Here is a 19,310-nt window from a genome sequence, read left to right as displayed (position 1 = left end):
CCCCACTCTATGTGAGCCCTGGCAAATACCCATCTGCTTTCTGTCACTATTGACTGGTCTGTATTTTCTAGAGTTTTATAGAATAGAAGCAAACAGTATTTACTCTTGTCTGGCTCTTCTCCACACAATTTTGAGCTTCATCTAGGTTGCATGTGTATCAGTAGTTCATCCCTTTTTCCTTGCTGAGTAGTATTCCATCATGTGGACATACCACAATTTTTTTATCCATTCATCTGTTGCTAGACATTTGAGTTGCTGTCAGTTTTTGATTATAAATAAAGCTGCTAGGAACTTTCACATCCAAATCTTTGTAGAAACATATGCTTTCATTTCTCTTGGGTAAATACCTAAGAGTAGACCAATGGCAGGTGTATGTTTAGCTTTTTAATAAACTGCCAAAATGTTTTCCAAAGTGGCTGTACCATTTTACATTCCCATCAGCCGCATATGAGACTTGTAGTTGTTCCACGTACTCATCAATCCGCGGTGTGGTCAGTCTTTTTAACAGACACTATAATGGGTTATGTAGTGGTATTCATTGTGGTTTTAATGTGCATCTCAATGATGTTGAGTATCTTTTCACATATTTATTTGCTATCCATGTATCCTTTTAATGAAGCGTCTATTAAAACCTTTTTGCCCACTTTTTAAGTTGGGTTATTTTCGGGGCGCCTGGGTGGCTCAGTTGGTTAAGCGTCCAACTTCAGCTCAGGTCACGATCTTGCCATCCGTTGAGTTCGAGCCCCGCGTCTGGCTCTGGGCTGATGGCTCAGAGCCTGGAGCCTGCTTCCGATTCTGTGTCTCCCTCTCTCTCTGCCCCTCCCCCGTTCATGCTCTGTCTCTCTCTGTCTCAAAAATAAATAAACGTTAAAAAAAATTTTTTTTTAATAAATTGGGTTATTTTCTTCTTATAGAGTTTGAGGGTGCCTTACATATGTTTTTAAGTTTTCTTTTTTAAGTTAATTTATTTGAGAGAGAGAAAGCATGAGTGGGGGAGGCGCAGAGAGAGAAGGGAAGAAAGAGAATCCCAAGCAGGTTCCACACTGTCAGCATGGAGCCTGATGCAGGGCTCAAACCCACCAACATTAGATTATGACCTGAGCCCAAGTTGGACGCTTAACCAACTGAGCCACTTGGGCACCCTGGTGCTTTACATATTCTAGATACAAGTCCTCTATCAAATCTTTGATTTGTTGGGCACCTGGGTAGCTCAGTTGGTTATGCATCTGACTTAAGTTCAGGCCATAATCTCATGGTTCATGAGTTCAAGGCCTACAACAGGCTTTACATGGAGCCTGCTTTGGATCCCCTGTTTCCCTCTTTCTCTGCTCCTCCCCCACACTCTCTCTCTCTCAAAAATAATAAATTTCTCCCAGTCCATTGCTTGTCTTTTCATTAAAAGCTCAAATTTTAGAGTTTAAAAAAAATTTCAAAATAGAAATATTTTAGGGGCACCTGAATGGCTCAGTTGGTTAAGCATCCAACTCTTGATTTCAGCTCAGGTCATGATCTCACAATTCATGAGATGGAGTCCTACACTGGGCTCTGTACTAAGAGTGCAGAGCCTGCTCAGGATTCTCTCTCTCCCTCTCTGCCCCTCCCCTGAATGCACATTCTCTCTCTCTCTCTCTCTCTCTCTCTCTCTCTCTCAAATAAGCTTTAAAAAAAAAAGAAAAATTTTAGAAGACAGAATTGAATCATTGAAAAAGTCTAAAACATTTTCATGAAAGCATACCAAAAAGTATATGTAAAGTAATATTTAAATAATAAAGGATGGAGTGGTGGTAACATTTTTCTTTTGTAAAGGAAGATACCATGAGATAACCTTGAATGTGATATTTGAATAATATTAATGAAAGGTGTCCTTTAATGTGTCTTTTCCTTGATGTCTCAGAGACACTGTAGCACTTCTGAGCTGAATGCTAACCTGAACCCACTTGAAGTCTCCACTAAAATAAAGTAGATTTGGATGAAGTATGAGAAACTGAAGAGTAGTAAAGTGACTATCTATGCACTTGGCTTAAAATAGCAGGAGATCTAGACCACTGTGAGTCAAACTGATGATAGAGCTCCCATTCACCACATGGTTCACAGAGAAGAGGTTTCACTTGGCTCTATTCTATCTGGCCCTAGATTTCTGGATCCATAGGTACTGTACCTGGTGCCACCACACCTCCACCCCATCCTCCTATCTGGTCGATGATTCTTGTGGCTTCCCTTCTAGGTCTTTCCTATGACATTCCTGCATGGTTTTTGGCCTTGTTTAGTCCTTTGATTTTGGCATCCTTTGTTGCGCCCAGTGAGGATCTCAGCCCTCACGGGGAAACTCCTCCCCCTGCTCCCCACCCCTCCCACCCTCCCTGGTCAGTCTCCATAACTAGGTGAAGGTAGAAGAGAAATCAGATTTGGGGACACATGAAATTGAAGAAAAAGCAAAAAAATCTTTAGATGGTTATCAGGCCTAGGAATATATACAATAACATTTAAAACTTTGTCTTGGAAAGCAGTTTGGAATCTGCATATAACAGGATGTTATTTATTCTATTACAATTATTATTCTTTAAAATATAATGCATATGTTAAAATCTCTGTTAAAAGAGAATTGTTAAACTCTGTATATATTAAAATCTGCAGGTGAGACTGTCCCCCACACACAATTGTAAAAACAGTATGTTAAAAAATGTTTCATCTTACTACAAGTATAAACTAAAAGGTCAATTGTTAGAAATATTTCAAGTGGTAATATTTGATGAAATAGCACCATTAACACACTGATATCTGTAAGGTAAAGTTAGTCTTTTGAAATTCATTTGATTATGTACATAAAGATTCACATGCATATTTATAGCTTTAAAAGCAGTAATGCCACTTCAATAATTTATTCTAAGGAAATTATCACAAATGAAAAGCCTCTCCATAAAAGCAGAAAGAACTCAATCATCCAATAAGTGGAATGGCTAAAAGATTATTGTATTTTCACTCTATGGAATATTATGCAGCCATTGAGAATTATATATAATCTATATACAATCTATAAGGATAGTATAGTAGCATATAAAAATGTGTGATATATCAATTAAAATTCAATAGTATATAGACATTATGATTTCAACTCTGCAAAGGTTTGTGGACAAAGACTCAGTATATCTGAAACATTCTAGTGTGAGCTATGATTTATTCATATGTTAAAATACTACATAGGAGTGAAAATGGGTAAATGCAGCTACATCTATCACAAAAAAAAAAAAGAACCTTACAGTTACAGGATTGAGGCCAAAAAACTTAGAAAAGGATGTACAATAAAAAAGATATGTAAAATAATAAAAGATATACAAAACAATACTGCACATTGTTTAAAGATACATATATATGCAGGAAATACAGACCTGCATGGTCAAGGTAAACATTAAATTCAGGATAATGGTTACCACTGGGTGGAGGGGACGAAAATGCAACTGGAGACAGCCACAGGGGGCTTCAACTATATTCACGTTTCATTTCTTTACCTGGGTGGTACATACAGGGTTATTTATTATATTAGTTTGGTGTGAAATATTTAAAATAAATACTTTTTAAGATCGCATCAGAGCCCTTGCATAAGTGGAGATAAGAAGTATCTGGAGGGTGCTCGAGGGCTGACAGCATTGCAGGGGCATGCTCTCTCATTTCCCCAGCACCTCCCTTCCTGTGGGGTCTGCCCACGTGTGCTGGAGCATGTGGTGCAAATGCAGACCTACAGCAGTGGCGAGGGGCCTTGCCAATGATCTCAAAGAGGCAGACTCCCAGGGTAGGGCTGAGCTAGGCAGAGGAAGAGTACCTGTGTCTGGCCCTATTCACAGGCCCTATACACTTGGCCAGAGTAGAGGAGGAAGTCTTCCTGGAAAGCTGCTTTCCATGCTGTGTGGACACAGGTACTGAGAGGTGAAGAAGCCAGCTGGCTGGTGGTGCTGGATGAGGTTCCCTTGGACCAGGTGTTACTGCTCAGTTATAAAGTCCTCCGGAGGAAGATTTCCTGGGTTGGGTCCCCTTTACAGTCCCCCTGTGTTCTAGATTTATGGACATAGTTCCAAGTTAATAATATATTAACTTGCCCTAATATATTATGAGGCACTGAAATCCACCCCCCCCCCAAAATAACATCAATACCTCTTGTATTAGCTTTTTATTACTGCTGTAACAAATAGCCACAAACCTAAGTGGCTTAAAACAACAGAAATTTATTATCTTTCATTTCTGTAGGTTAGAAGTCTGGCAGGGATCTCATTTGGCTAAGGTCAAAGTGTCAGCAGGGCTGTGTTCCTTTCTGAAGGCTTTAGGGGAGATTTTCCAGCTTTTAAATGCTGCCCACGTCACTTGGCTTGTGGTCTCCTTCCCTCATCCTCAAAGCCAGCACGTTGCATCTCTAACATTCTTCAAGGTTGTAGCTCTCTCAGACATGGCTAGATGCATGAGATTAGATTGGGCCCATCCTGATAATCCAGGATAATCCACCTCCACATCCCAAGGACCTTGATTTAATCATCTATCTCCACAGGTTTCCTTGATTTAATCACAGCTACCAAGTCCCTTTTGCTCTAAGTGCCTAGATTTTTTATTTCATTAAGCGACACAAAATCTCTGTTGCCGTGTTGGGTGGCCATTGCTGTGCCTCCCACACACCTCTGCGAGGATCACTGAGGCCTTCTATGATGAGAGGTACAAGTGGCCTGGTAATACAGTCAAGCTATTTGGTTCTACATAGTTCATAATTCCAGGTTTCCTAAGAAAAAAAAAATTTTTTTTTTTTTGCTTACACTAACACTTTTTCCTCAGATGGGATTGTCTTATGCTCTGCTGCTGTCAACTTACAGAGAAAGTGTGTCAAGGTAGAAATAACGTTTAACCATGATCATAAATATATCCGTCATTTTTATGAATGGCCTAGGAGACTGGGACATCTGAAGGCTGGCTGATTGATTGATTTCCCAATTCTTTACATGGTTTTGAGATTGAATACATATAGTAAAATATAAGTTAAATGCAATTAAATCAGAATGTACAGAACAAGTGAAGAACAAGATGCATACATGAAGACAGTTAAAACCTGCACTACAGAGCCATGCATTTGATACTGAACTTCCTGGCAGCTAAAGCAAAACTGACATATGGCCAGTTACATGACTTGCATTATTCGTGTGACGAAAACACACCTATTTCTAAAGAGAAGTTTTTCCTAGTAGGCCTGAGGCCTCAAAGGAAGTTCTCATCCACGTGGCACTAAGTGAAACAATAATCTCTCTGTAACAAATAGAGAAAGAGGTTTCCTAGGATTGTTAAGGGCATAACACGAAACACAACCTGGTAAAAGCAATCCTTTAGGAGGGCCAAGACAACGTGTTTCAAGCAGCAGCTTTCTTTTTTTTAAATTTTTTTTTTTCAACATTTATTTATTTTTGGGACAGAGAGGGACAGAGCATGAACGGGGGAGGGGCAGAGAGAGAGGGAGACACAGAATCGGAAACAGGCTCCAGGCTCTGAGCCATCAGCCCAGAGCCCGAAGCGGGGCTCAAACTCACAGACCGCGAGATCGTGACCTGGCTGAAGTCGGACGCTTAACCGACTGCGCCACCCAGGCGCCCCAGCAGCTTTCTGCTAATAATCATGATCCAGGTTGTGACTCATTAAGCAGTGAAATGAATTTATGACCAACATGCACAAAAATGGAATAGAACAGAACAATAAAAACCCAGTGTTTCTTCTGTGCGTGGGGTATATGTGTATTTGACCAAGAAGTGAAATGGATTTTCTACTGTGGATTGCTCTGGGAGGAATGACAGGGCTGCACAGATAATTCTTCAGAGATGGAAGATTTCTTAAGTTCTAGGTTGGTCAACAAATAGACTGATGTTATATCCTGCAACCAGGATCTGTCGTGCAAGTATTGCTTCTTGCACTGGCTTCACAATAGGATTTAGGAAAATCAAAACCAGAAAGATGAGGAAAGGGAGCAGAGTATCCCATGAATGCCCTGGGTGCTGGAGAGGGCAAGGAAACAGATGGTAAGGTCGATATCTTCCTGTGGAAACTGAGGAGCAAGTGTTCCGCCCAACTGGATAGCCCGCCCATCTGTGTGACCTGAGTTCCAATGAGCCCAGAATCTTCCTCAGGAGGTTGGTGGTTCAGTGGCAGAGAGGCCCACAAACTGTAAGGTTTACTCAAGGAAATACTGTATCCAAATCCAGGAACTGGTGGGTATATTTAATAGTTCAGAGGAACCATATGACATTGGGTTGTGACCGTTTTCTTTTGGCTTACTTAGAAAAGTTTTCCTAGAGTAGTAGTTTTATGCCTTATATAATATTTGTTTCCCTATTTTTAGGACTATAGAAGATGAATATGAAAATGAAGCGAATTTGCTACTTTCTGAGCATTTCCTTGAGAAGAAATAAACTTCTAACTTTTAAGACTACCAAAAGAATAAATTAACGTTTCATCTAATACAGTGAGTGTTACAGTAAAGTGGGATGTTTTAGAATAGTATTTCAGTTCTTAGTCTTCAACTATTATATAATTATGGTTACAGGATATCTTCTAGGGGCACCTGGGTGGCTCAGTTAAGCATCTGACTCTTGATTTCCGCTCAAGTCATAATCTCACAGTTGATGGGATTAAGCCCTCTGTTGTGCTGAGAGCACAGAGCCTGCTTGGGATTCTCTCTCTCTCTCTGCTCACACTTTCTCTCAAAATAAATAAACTTAAAAAAAAAGGATATCTTCTATAATACTGGTGTAAAAGTATTTTATTTTTATAAAAAGATTTTGGGGGCACTAAAAAGGCTCAGGCAGTTAAGTGTCTGACTCTTGATTTTGGCTCAGGTCGTGATTTCATGGTTTGTGAGATCAAGCCCTGCCTTGGGCTCTGTGCTGACAGCATGGAGTAGGCTTGGGATTCTCTCTCCCTTGCCCTCTGCCCCTCCCCCTCCTTAAAAATAAATAAACTTAAAAAAAAAATTCCTATTTTACTGAAGATGGGATCTAGGAGGACCCTGGAGAATCATTACAACTAGCCTAACTTGAACCCTAAAATTCATCACTGTTTTTTTTTTAATATTTATTTATTTTTGAGAGAGAGAGAGAGAGAGACAGAGCACGAGTAGGGGAGGGGCAGAGAGAGAGAGACACACAGAATCAGAAGCAGGCTCCAGGCTCTGAGCTGTCAGCACAGAGCCCCATGAGGGGCTTGAACCCACGAACCATGAGATCATGACCTGAGCCGAAGTCGGGCTCTCAACCAACTGAGCCACTCAGGTGCCCCATCACTGTTTTTTTTTAAAAGTTTATTTATTTATTTTGAGGGAGGGAGGGACAGAGAGAGAGAGAGGAAGACAGAGAATCCCAAGCAGGCTCTGCACAGTCAGCGCAGAGCCTGATTCAGGGTTTGATCTCATGAACTTGAACTCATGACCTGAGCCAAAATCAAGAGTCAGATAGGAAACTTCACCAACTGGGTCCACCCAGGCACCCCTGAACTTCAGCACTGTTAACTAGATGCCTGTCTGTTCCCTCTGACTAATTCCCCACCTTTGGTGTACCTTATCAAGGGCTTCTAGGATCAGGATACATTTTGTACTTGACAGTTAAACAACCACAGTGCTAGAGCCAGTCAGTAGGCAAAGCTGGGGTCAAGAACGCTGTCTCAAGATGGAAGAGGTCAGGAGGTGAAACGAGCAACAAGAGGATCAGAATTGTGAAGAAGAACCAAAAGCAAGGGGTCAGAAGGGCCACAAGAGAAGCACAAGACAAAGGAGGAGAGGAGGTATGAGCCTCAAATTTAGCTCCAGCAGACCAAGTCTTGCTGGCCTAGAGTTCCTTAGAGAATGAGAAATGAGCCTCTTGGAGCATACTTCTGCACTTCAAAAACAAAGAACACAACTAAAACTCTTTATTTGGGAAAATTCCAAACACATACAAAAGTAGAGAGACTAGTATAAATGAACCTCCATGTTCCCAGCACTTAACTTCAACAACTTATCAACATTTTCCATTGTTTTTTCATCCGTTTTCAACCTCCCACCATCCCAACTTGGCCACCTTTTCATTTCCCTGGAATATTTAAGAACTTTTTTTAAATGTTTGTTTATTTTTGAGAGTGCCAGTGGGGCAGGTGCAAAGAGAGAGAGGGAGACACAGAATCTGAAACAGGCCCCAGGTTCTGAGCTGTCAGCACAGAGCCAGACCTGGGACTAGAACTTATGGGCAAGATCATGACCTGAGCCGAAGTTGGACTCCCAACCAACTGAGCCACCCAGGCCCCCCTAGGTTATTTTTAAAGTTTATTATTTATTTTTGAGAAAGAGATAACATGTGCACACAAGTTGGGGAGGGGTGGAGGGAGAGGGGGAGAAAGAGAATCCCAAGCAGGCTGTGCACCACCAGTGCAGACCCTGACGTGGGGCTCAAACTCACAAACCGTGAGATCATGACCTGAGCCGAAATCAGACGCTTAAACAACTGAGATACCCAAGTGTCTATTCCTAGGGTATTTTAAAGCAAACCTAGACATCCTATTAATTCATTCACACATACTTTTCAATATGTATCACTAACAGATCAGGGCTTTAAAAACACAGTGATATCACTATTTCATTTAGTAAAATTAACAATAACTTCTTAATATTATACCTAGACTGTGTTGATTTTTCTGCTACTATCTCACAAATACCTTTTATTTAAAAAAATTTTTTTAACATTTATTTATTATTGAGAGACAGAGAGAGACAGAGTGTGAGCAGGGGAGGGGTAGAAACAGGGGGAGGCATAGAATCTGAAGTAGGCTCCAGGCTCTGAGCTGTTACTGGGAGCCCCTCACAAATACCTTTTCATAGTGGGTTTGTTCAAATCAGGACCTGTATACATGGGTGTCACACACTCACTGCATTTGGTTGATTAGTTTCTTGTCTCCAAACTCCTTTAGTCTATAATCGTTATTCTTTCGCTTCCTTCCTTTCCCTGTGTCCAGTGTTGACTGATGAGAGTTTTTCACATTCTGCATTTGTTATCATGGTGTCATTTAATTCATCTCTTTATCTACTGTCAAGGTAGTTAGGTCTAGAAAGCTGCTTTCGGACCCAGCTGTTTTGCTGAAAAGGCTTCATAGATGCTGCTGTGTGTGTCCTTCCTGTGGCATGTCACGGGGCACAGGCATGTGCGTCTCCCCTTTAGTGAGGTTGACATTAATCAGCAGGCTCAGGTGGTTGTCAGTCTGACCCATTCACTGAAAGTTCCCCTTCAGTCTTTTAAACAATTTTTTTCATGTTTATTTATTTTTGAGAGAGAAAGAGAGACAGCATAAGCAGGGGAGAGGCAGAGAGAGAGGGAGACACAGAATTGGAAGCAGAATCCAGGCCCTGAGCTGTCAGCACAGAGCCCGATGCGGGGCTTGAACCCATGAACTGCAAGATCATGACCTGAGCTGAAGTTGGACGCTCAACCAACTGAGCCACCCAGGCACCCCACCTCAGTCTTGAATGTAGGGTTTTAGCAGCCATTAGAATTGCTAGGAAAAGATGCCTCTTCTCTTCCGCTTTTAATAGCTTACGTTTCCAGTGAAGAGTTGTCCCTTCCTCATCAATTATTTGGTCTGAGACACAGTTTGCACAAGTAGGCCACAGCACACTTTAAAAATGACATCGTGGGGCGCCTGGATGGCTCAGTCGGTTAAGCGTCCGACTTTGGCTCAGGTCATGATCTCGCAGTCCGTGAGTTCGAACCCCGTGTCGGGCTCTGTGCTGATAACTCAGAACCTGGAGCCTGTTTCAGATTCTGTGTCTCCCTCTCTCTCTGACCCTCCCCCATTCATGCTCTGTCTCTCTCTGTCTCAAAAATAAATAAACGTTAAAAAAAAAAAATGACATCGTGTATCTGACATGCTTCCAGTTGTGTGCTCTTTCTCCTTCCCAGCTTCCCACTGCTGGGAACATGAAGTTCACTCGCAGTATCTTCTATGCTGAAGCAGAGAAACTACTAATGAACTTACTGAGGGTCTGCTCTCATCCCTCTATGGTCGGACATAACCAGCCATTCTCCTTCACGAGGTGTTCCATGACTCCTCCACCTGGACAGCATCTGGTCCTCCTCTGAACTCCTCATTCAACAAACATGGCCTCTGACAGATGCTGGTCACTGTATCACTTTTTAAGAAATTTCTCCTTTGGGGCGCCTTGGTGGCTCAGTCGGTGAAGTGCCCAACTCTTGATTTCAGCTCAGGTCATGATCTCATGGTTCGTGAGTTTGAGCCCCATGTTGGGCTCTGCCCTGTCAGTGTGGAGCCTGCTTGGGATTCTTTCTCTCCCCCTCTCTCTCTGCCTCTCTCTGTGCTCTCTCTCAAAATAAATAAACTTAAAAAAATTCTCCATTACCCCTTATGAATAGTTATTTATGTTAGAAGTGGACATCAGGGGGTTGCCTGGGTGGCTCAGTCAGTTAAGTGTCCAACTTCGGCTCAGGTCATGATCTCACGGTTTGTAAGTTCGAGCCCTGCACTGGGCTTTGTGCTGACAGCTCAGGGTCTAGAACCTGCTTCAGATTCTGTGTCTTCCTCTCTCTGCCCTCCCTCCTTTGCTTATGCTCTCTCTCTCTCTCAAAAACAAACACTAAATTAAAACAAAAAGAAGTGGGCATCATGTTTGATTTAGCTCTCTGTCTCCAGAGTGACTACATCTTTTAGCCTTTTCTGGGAAGTCAATAATAACTTATTAAATTAAAAAGTTAATGAATTACAAGAAACTTTTGAGCCCATTGGACTTTTTCTTCTCTCTTAAAGATGAATGGTTATGCTATGAATTTAGTGCAGAATGCCAATTTTTAATAATTTAGAAATATTATAGACTTCTCTAATTAATCACTATTAAAAAACAAATTACATTAATTAATCACCTTTTCATTATAGTAAAATCCAATTGGATTGTAATTCTGTAACTATCTAGATACCAAGATCACATTTTCACTTTTTTTTTTTTTAAGTTTATGTATTTATTTTTGAGAGAGAGAGTGAGTGTGACCAGGGGAGAGGCAGAGAGACAGAGAGAGAGAGAGAGAGTCCTAAACAGGCTCCTTGCTGTCAGTGCAAAGCCTGACACGGGCCTTGAGCTCAAAAATTGTGAGATCATGACCTGAGCGGAAATCAAGAGTTGGACACTTAACTGACTGAGCCACCCAGGCACCTCACATTTTCACTTTCTTATAACATATTTTTCATGTTTTAACTTTATTTTTTTCTAGCTTTATTGAGATATAACTGACATATAATACTGTGTAAGTTTAAGGTGTACAACATGTTCGTTTGATACACTTCTATATTGCAAAATGATTATCGCCACCACATTAGCTAACACCTCCCTTAAGTCACATAATTACTACTTCTTTTCTGTGGTGATGCCTTCATCTTTAGATGGCATCTAAAGTAAACTATAAGAACTATTTCCCAAAGTACTCCTAAATCATAGTTGTTATAAACAGCTATTGATATACTGATATAAAAATGATGGTAGTGGGGTGTCTGGCTGACTCAGTCAGAAAAGCATGTAGCCCTTGATCTCAGGACTGTGAGTTCGAGCCCCATGTTGGGTGTAGAGATTACTAAAATAAATAATGTGCAAAAATATAAATGTGCTTCAATCGCTGTGAAAAATAGCACATGTTTTTTTTTAAAAATTTTTTTTTTCAACGTTTATTTATTTTTGGGACAGAGAGAGACAGAGCATGAACGGGGGAGGGGCAGAGACAGAGGGAGACACAGAATCGGAAACAGGCTCCAGGCTCTGAGCCATCAGCCCAGAGCCCGACGCGGGGCTCGAACTCACGGACTGCGAGATCGTGACCTGGCTGAAGTCGGACGCTTAACTGAATGCGCCACCCAGGCGCCCCGCACATGTTTTTTTATTTCTGCATTTTGAAAAAATAAATCTGATTACTTTAAACAGTATCAGGTAGGACAATATGTAAAATTTCAAAACCTGAAAGTACAAACTTCAATTCTATACTCTTGTGGTCAAATAATACTGCCACAGTGCCAGTGTAAGACCATTTTAATGAACAAAGTTTTTGAAGGTTGATAGTTTTTTTTAAGTTTGATTCAAAGAATCCTTTATTTATTTAATTAAAAAAATTTTTTTAATGTTTATTTATTTTTGAGAGAGACAGAGCATGAGTGGGGGAGGGGCAGAGAGAGAGGGAGACACAGAATCCGAAGCAGGCTCCAGGCTCGGAGCTGTTAGCACAGAGCCCTATGCAGGGCTTGAACTCATGAACGGTGAGATCATGACCTGAGCTGATGTTGGACACTTAACCAACAAAGCCACTCAGGCGCCCCGAAGGTTGATAGTTTCTTAAACTTGTCCATAAAATGGTGCTATGGATAAAAAGGATAGCAAACCAACAAAAGATCTTTCTTACCAAGCAATCAAGCTCTTCATTCAGACTGTGGTACTTATTCCGTTTGGCTCCCAGTAAGATAGGTACATCTCCAACATTCTTGGTTTCATCTGAATCAAAGCCTGTAACCTGAGATTACATACATTTGTGCTCACTTCCAACACTTGCACATTCCTTGGAAAATTTGACAATAAATACTTTATAAGTTTAACAATCAAAGAGATCTTCAATGGCTAGAATCATAGATGTATAGAACATACAGCTGGTAGGATTTCAACACATTTCCCAGAAGAACATAAATATCTGAAATTGTATTTTTGTATGTTAAGGACAGTGCACAGTAAATATTACACTCACCTCAGTAACTTGATCTTGAAATGCTTTTTCATTAGTAATCAACTCTCTAAAAGCTGTGATTCTGTCTTTATGTTTCAGTAGCTAAGAAGAAAAGCATTTTACATTTCAGAAAAGAAGACAAAATAAAACTACATTCTATAACATTTATAATAAAATCATCAAATCATGCACCATCTAATCCCTGGTCTCCAAAGATCTACTGTTTTTACAGCTCATGTACAGAAAAGCGATCACACAGGAGATCTGAGACTGCTCTCCTTAGAAAGGCCTGCTAGTCAGATTGCTCCCTCGGGGACTGGAAACTTGGATTGCAGGAGGATTTCCATTGTTCCGTAATATGAACAGCTCATTGTGCCTCATCTATCTGTACAAAGATATAGTGTTTACTGAACACCTCTTTCCTTCTGGACGGTCTGGAATTTTAGTATGTGCTAGTCAGAGGTGCTTATGTGAGCAGCCCCCAATAAAAATCCTGCGTGCTGGGTCTCTAATGAGCTTCCCTGGTAAAAACTTCACATATATTGTCACAGCTCATTGCTGGGAAAATGAAGTGCATTTTGCGTGACTCCACTGAGAAGGAACTCTTGGCAGCTTGAATCTGTTTTCCTCTAGACTTTGCCCCGAGCACCTTTTCCAGGCGCTGACTTTGCTCTGTATCCCCTCACTGTGAAACAGAGCCTCGAGTATGACTCTATGCAGAGTCCCACGGGTCCTACCAATCAATGAACCTGAGGGTGGGCTTGGGAATCTCTGGGAGCTTATGCCAATATTCAGTTGTTTTTACAACCAGGCTATCAGAATTCTTTAAAGGAAAAAAAGAAACTACCAATTTTTCCTAGGTGTAATTTATAATCATTTCTTATTTGTTAATTTGTTCCTTCAGTATAATAACAATAACTCTTAATCTTCAAAATTCAAACTTCTGTGAAAATCAGTGAGGTAAACTATGAAGCACAGAATTATTATTATGAGCAATTTCCAATATAAATAGAGAAAAAACTTGAATGAACCTTCATTTAATTATCACCCAACTTCGACTATTGACGGTTAGCAGCCAATCTTGTATCATTTATATCCCCAACCATGTCTTCCCCACTCCAATCCTCCCCTTCACTAAGTCAAATCACAGACACCACATCATTTCACCTGCCAATATTTCAGTAAATTTACCAAAAGAACACAAACACCTGACATTGTATTTTTGTAACATCCTGCTCCAACCCTCAATGGGGCCTATTTTTTTTTTTTTACATTTATTTATTTATTTATTTATTTATTTATTTATTTATTTATTTATTTTTGAGAGACAGAGAGAGACAGAGCATAAGTGGGGAAGGGGCAGAGAGAGAGGGAGACACAGAATCCGAAGCAGGCTGTAGGCTCTGAGCTGTCAGCACAGAGCCCGACGCGGGGTTCGAGCTCACAAACCGTGAGATCACGACCTGAGCTGAAGTCGGATGCTTACCCAATGGAGCCGCCCAGGTGCCCCATCAATGGGGCCTATTTTTGAAGGGTGGCTTAAAAAATGGAGGATGTATCTGTTTCTCTGCATATCTGTTATTCCTTGATCCTTTTCTCTACAGGTGAACTAGAAGACAAAGAGACTCCCCAGAATACCTGCATAAATTTCTACCCACACCAGTTCAGAGAAGTAATTTCCTGATAATATAGGACTGAGTTTGTTACTACAATCCAAGATCCCATACTTGAGTATATTTTTATTCCGTTAGCTGATAAACTTGTCACTTGTGTTTTCTTCTCATATGAAAACTGGCAGAAGTTAACATCCTGGTATTACCCTCCCCATTTAACTTACTCTCTTAATCTGTTCCTCCATCGCTATACCACTATACCAAGAAAAGAATAATTGAAGAAATTCCAGGAATCTCTTCCCTTATGCTTGTGCCACTTGAAAAATAAAATGACTGGTTTTCAATGTACCCACTATTCCAAGTGATAAAGTTTGAAACCGCTATCGGGATATCAAAATACACTGTTCTTCAGGAATCTGTAGTGCTGGGACGCCTGAGTGGCCCAGTCGGTTAAGTATCTGACTTCGGCTCAGGTCACAATCGCGTGGTTTGAGTCTGAGCCTCACATAGGGCTCTGTGCTGACAGCTCAGAGCCTGGAACCTGCTTCGGATTCTGTGTCTCTCTCCCTCTCTCTGCCCCTCCCTGGCTTGTGCTCATTCTCTCTCTGTCTCAAAAATAAACATTAAAAAAAAAAAAAAGAATCAGTAGTGCCATGCAAAAGTGGAAAAAATAATCATACCTTTTTTTGGTAGATGAATAATATTTTGTAATACAAACTTAAGTTATAAAACAAGCCAATTGTTGAACAATGTATCTCCTTAGTTAGGGCCATAGTAAAACTAATCTGGTCCTCCAAAACGATTCTTTTAAAAAAATCAAAATTTGGAGAGTTTTATGTTACCTTTCTCTTTGACTATTATTTTCACCAAAAATGATACAGGTTTTAGAATAAAGAATAAATACAGTACCTTTTTATCTAAATTTTTCTTTTTAAGATGGAAGTGCTTCAGTTTTTGTAGCATTATATCACTAATTTTCTCACAATCTTTGAAATATTCAGCATCAGTAGTAGTAATGTCCTAAAGGGTAATAGTTTGAGAAGCTATATTAAAAAGTTTTCATTAAAGCTAAAAGGACAGAAAACACACACACACACACACACACACACACACACACACACACACACAATTCCATAATACCTGACCAAACCAAAAGAGATAAAATAATATTGAACTCAATTACTCATCCATAAGACACCTAATAAAGGGTTATAAGAAAGAATTCTTACAGATTCACACTTGTATGTAAGTGGTTATTGGGACAGATTGGTATAATCTCTGGGAAGTTAATACTCACCTATAATAAGGTGAACATCTCCTGTTAGCCTAGCCGGGTCAGTTTACAAATCCAAATTTCAGCCAAATTGCTATATCTAACAGCAGAGTAATCAGACATCCCCAACAATACTGAAGCTCTAGGTGCCTATAATGAAGGTATTTGTATGTATAACCTCAGGGTCAAAACTGTGTGCATGAGTCAGACTGCCTGAGTTTGTATCTGAGTTCTGTCACTTAACCCTATGTAAGACTTTGGACAAGACACCCTGCAGTTCTAAGTCCCAGTTTGTTTTTCCATGTTTTGTTTCCATTTTTTTTTAAGCCTGAGAATATAAAGACTGACATAAGGATTGGATGAGATAACCCATGAAAGGCAGGGACAGTAAATTTAAATGCCTCCAAGGACAGGTTGGAAAGTCAACAAATATTTGTTGAGTGCTGATTAAGGGCTTCATCAGAATTAGATACGGGGCATACAACATACCACGTTTCTGATGTTGAAGCCTTCCACTCTGGTGGGGGTGGGAGACACAGAATAAGCAAACAGATAATATTTGGTGTGGGATGACATCCACCAACAAGAGGGATGAGGATACACTCTTCATGGGGAGGTGTGGTGGAGAAGCAGCCTCCAATGACATGGTGGAAAACCAAGCCTTACAGTAAGTAAGCAAATGTTTGAAGGAACAAAGTAGGCTGGAAAAGTTTGCAGCTAAGGAGAGTCTGTGCCACATTCAGAGTCACATATATAAAAACAAAACGTTAGGTGGATATAGTCTGTATGCTGCCACTTTGTGATCTCTACATAAAATGCTCAGCTCAGTGTCTAGCATTAAATAAATGCTAGCATTCAACAAACTTTAGCTAAAACACAATAGAAATAAGGGTTGTGTTGGATCAGGAACATCACAGACCATGCCCCCCAATTTGGGCTCTGATGACTACACCCAAGATCAAAGAAATGGACAATAATGAAGAGGAAGAAAGACAGCTAGCTCATTTGAGAAGCTATCAAATGTCATGCTCTGTACTCTCATCTCTCATTAAATGTAGTGCTTGTAACCTCCCAGGGCAGGGGAAAGTATCATTTCCCCTACTTACAATGCAGAAACTGAGGCTGAGAAAGGCAAAGTCACTTGGGCCAAGTCACAGAGCCAGAAAGTGGTGAAGTCAGAATTTAAACTCACCTACATTAATTTCATTCTTCATTCCACTAATGTATACAACTCCCCACTGCTCTCCCCCTGCCCAAAAGCTAAATTTTAGATTGGGCAAACAGCTCCATGATGGGAACACTCACTAATCACTAGGCACCAACTGAACCAGAGAACAAGACTATCACTCTGATAGAGTTTCCATGACATGTAAGAAGTACCGAATAAAAGGTTTTCTCTGGTGCCTTTATCTTGTATCTGATTATATTATTTTACTTGTGGGAATTAGGTGTTAAAGAAAGATAAAAAGAAGCAGGAGGAGGTCTGAATTTTGTCTTCCATTTTTTTCTCCCATGACTTAACTCCAATGCTTTATATTGCTTCTTTGGTTTAGTCCAACTTCTATATTTCTTCCTTCCCCAATAAAAAATATGAATTTTTTAAATTACCTGACATGTGAGAAGTCCTATGACCAGAGCCAGAAGACTGTGAAGTTTGGAGACCAGCTGAGAGGTTCTTTTCACATCTGGGGGATTCAGGCTTTCTTCTTCACAAGGTGAGCAATTCAGGAACAAATTAGAATGTATCATCTTTGCATCCTATGTGTACACAATTCAGAGGTGTTACAATAAAGACAGAGAGTCTGGATTGCTCTTTTTTTTTTTCTTTTTTTTTTTTTCAACTTTTTTTTTTTTTTAATTTTTTTTTTATTTTTGGGACAGAGAGAGACAGAGCATGAACGGGGGAGGGGCAGAGAGAGAGGGAGACACAGAATCGGAAACAGGCTCCAGGCTCCGAGCCATCAGCTCAGAGCCCAACGCGGGGCTCGAACTCCCGGACCGCGAGATCGTGACCTGGCTGAGGTCGGACGTTTAACCGACTGCGCCACCCAGGCGCCCCTGGATTGCTCTTTAAGTAGAATTCTGAATTAAATACCACTCTTTAAAACTTTGAGCAGCCCTAACAACGTGGCACTCAAATTTAAATTTGAAGAGATAGCGGGACACCTGAGTGGCTCAGCTGGTTGAGTGTCTGAGGCTCAGGTCATAATCCCAGGGTTGTGGAATCGAGCCCTGTGTCCGGTTAAGAGTCTTTCTTTCCCTCTGTCCCTCTTCCCCACTTGCTCATGCTCTCTTTCTAAAATTAAAAACAAACAAAATTGGAGATAAATGTTAATATTTAAAAAAAACAAAATTATGAGCTGTGGTTCTCAAACTTCTGATTCTCAGGACCCCTTTATAGACTCAAAAATTAATAAGAATCCCAAAAGCCTTTTGTTTATATGGGTTATATCTATCAATATTTTTTGTATTAGAAATTATGACTGAGGGGGTGCCTGGGTGGCTCAGTTGATTAAGCGTCCCACTCCAGACATTGGCTCAGGTTGGTGGGATCGAGCCCCATGTTGGACTCCACACTGACAGTGCAGAGCCTTTTTGGGATTCTTTCCCTCTCCTTTCTCTCTCTGCCTCTCCCCCACTGGTGCGTGTGTATGCACATGCTTTCTCTCAAAATAATAAACTTAAAAAAAAAAGAAATTATGACTAAGAACATTTAAAAATTATGTTTACTGGGTCACCTGGGTGGTTCAGTTGGTTGAGCATCCGACTTTGGCTCAAGTCATGATCTCACAGTTCATGAGTTTGAGCCCCATGTCAGGCTCTAGGCTGACAGCTCAGAGCCCAGAGCCTGCTTTGGATTCTGTGTCTCCCCTCTCTGCCCCTCCCCCACTCTCTGTGTGCATGTTCTGTCTCTCTCATGTTCTCTCTCTCTCTCTCTCTCTCTCCTTCTCAAAAATAAACATTAAAAAAATAAAATAAAAATTTTTACTAATCTATTCAAATAACAATAAATCCTTTGTGTCAACATAAATAACAATTTTAATATGAAATTACCACATTTTCCAAAGGAAAAAATTAGTGGAAAGAGTGACATCTTTTACATTTTTGTAAGTATCTATAATGCTGACTTCATAGAAGACAGCATGATTCTTACATCTGCTTCACACATTGAGCAGCCATAAAAGCAATGATCAACAGTTTCTAGAAAATGTCACTGGGAGCACTTGTGAAAAAAATGAGACTGGCAAGGGCATAACATCTTCCTATTACTATGAAAATACTTTTGATCTCATGGACGTTCCCAGACCACACTTTTGAGAAAACAGACCTAGAGTTCATGAAAAGCAAAACTAAAAGCAGAGTAAGGATGACTTAGGGATATTAAAGAAATTGATTAGTCAAGATAAAACAAAGAACTTTCCTTTTTTAAAAAAAATATTTATTTGGGGGAGAGCATGAGCAGAGGAGGGGCAGACGATCTCTGGGCTAACAGGCTGACAGCAGTGAGCTCAATGTGGGGCTGGAACTCACAAACTGCAAGATCATGAACTGAGCCAAAGTCAGACCCTTAACCGAATGAGCCACCCAGGCACCACTACTTTTTTTTTTTTTTTTAAAGAAAATTCAAGAAAAAAAATATATACTGTGATAAACCTCTGTACAGTTGTACTAACTTAT

General features: G+C 40.4%; 1 protein-coding gene across 6 annotated transcripts in view; it reads right to left on the bottom strand.

Annotated features, from left to right (window-relative positions):
* The window catches only part of CAGE1 (cancer antigen 1), a 56,215-nt gene that overhangs the window by 22,230 nt on the left and 14,675 nt on the right, over window positions 1-19,310 (bottom strand). For all 6 annotated transcript variants that reach the window (XM_043590865.1, XM_043590866.1, XM_043590867.1 and 3 more), the window contains 4 exons: window positions 17,241-17,390; window positions 15,269-15,379; window positions 12,768-12,848; window positions 12,432-12,539 (listed from right to left, as the gene is read on the bottom strand). In XM_043590865.1, coding sequence (XP_043446800.1) covers window positions 12,432-12,539; window positions 12,768-12,848; window positions 15,269-15,379; window positions 17,241-17,390 — 450 coding nt within the window. The remainder of the gene's footprint in view (window positions 1-12,431; window positions 12,540-12,767; window positions 12,849-15,268; window positions 15,380-17,240; window positions 17,391-19,310) is intronic.

The sequence above is a fragment of the Prionailurus bengalensis genome, chromosome B2 (genome assembly GCF_016509475.1).
Source record: "Prionailurus bengalensis isolate Pbe53 chromosome B2, Fcat_Pben_1.1_paternal_pri, whole genome shotgun sequence".
NCBI classification, from domain to species: Eukaryota; Metazoa; Chordata; class Mammalia; order Carnivora; family Felidae; genus Prionailurus; species Prionailurus bengalensis.
This window is presented reverse-complemented; position numbering and strand designations above follow the sequence as displayed.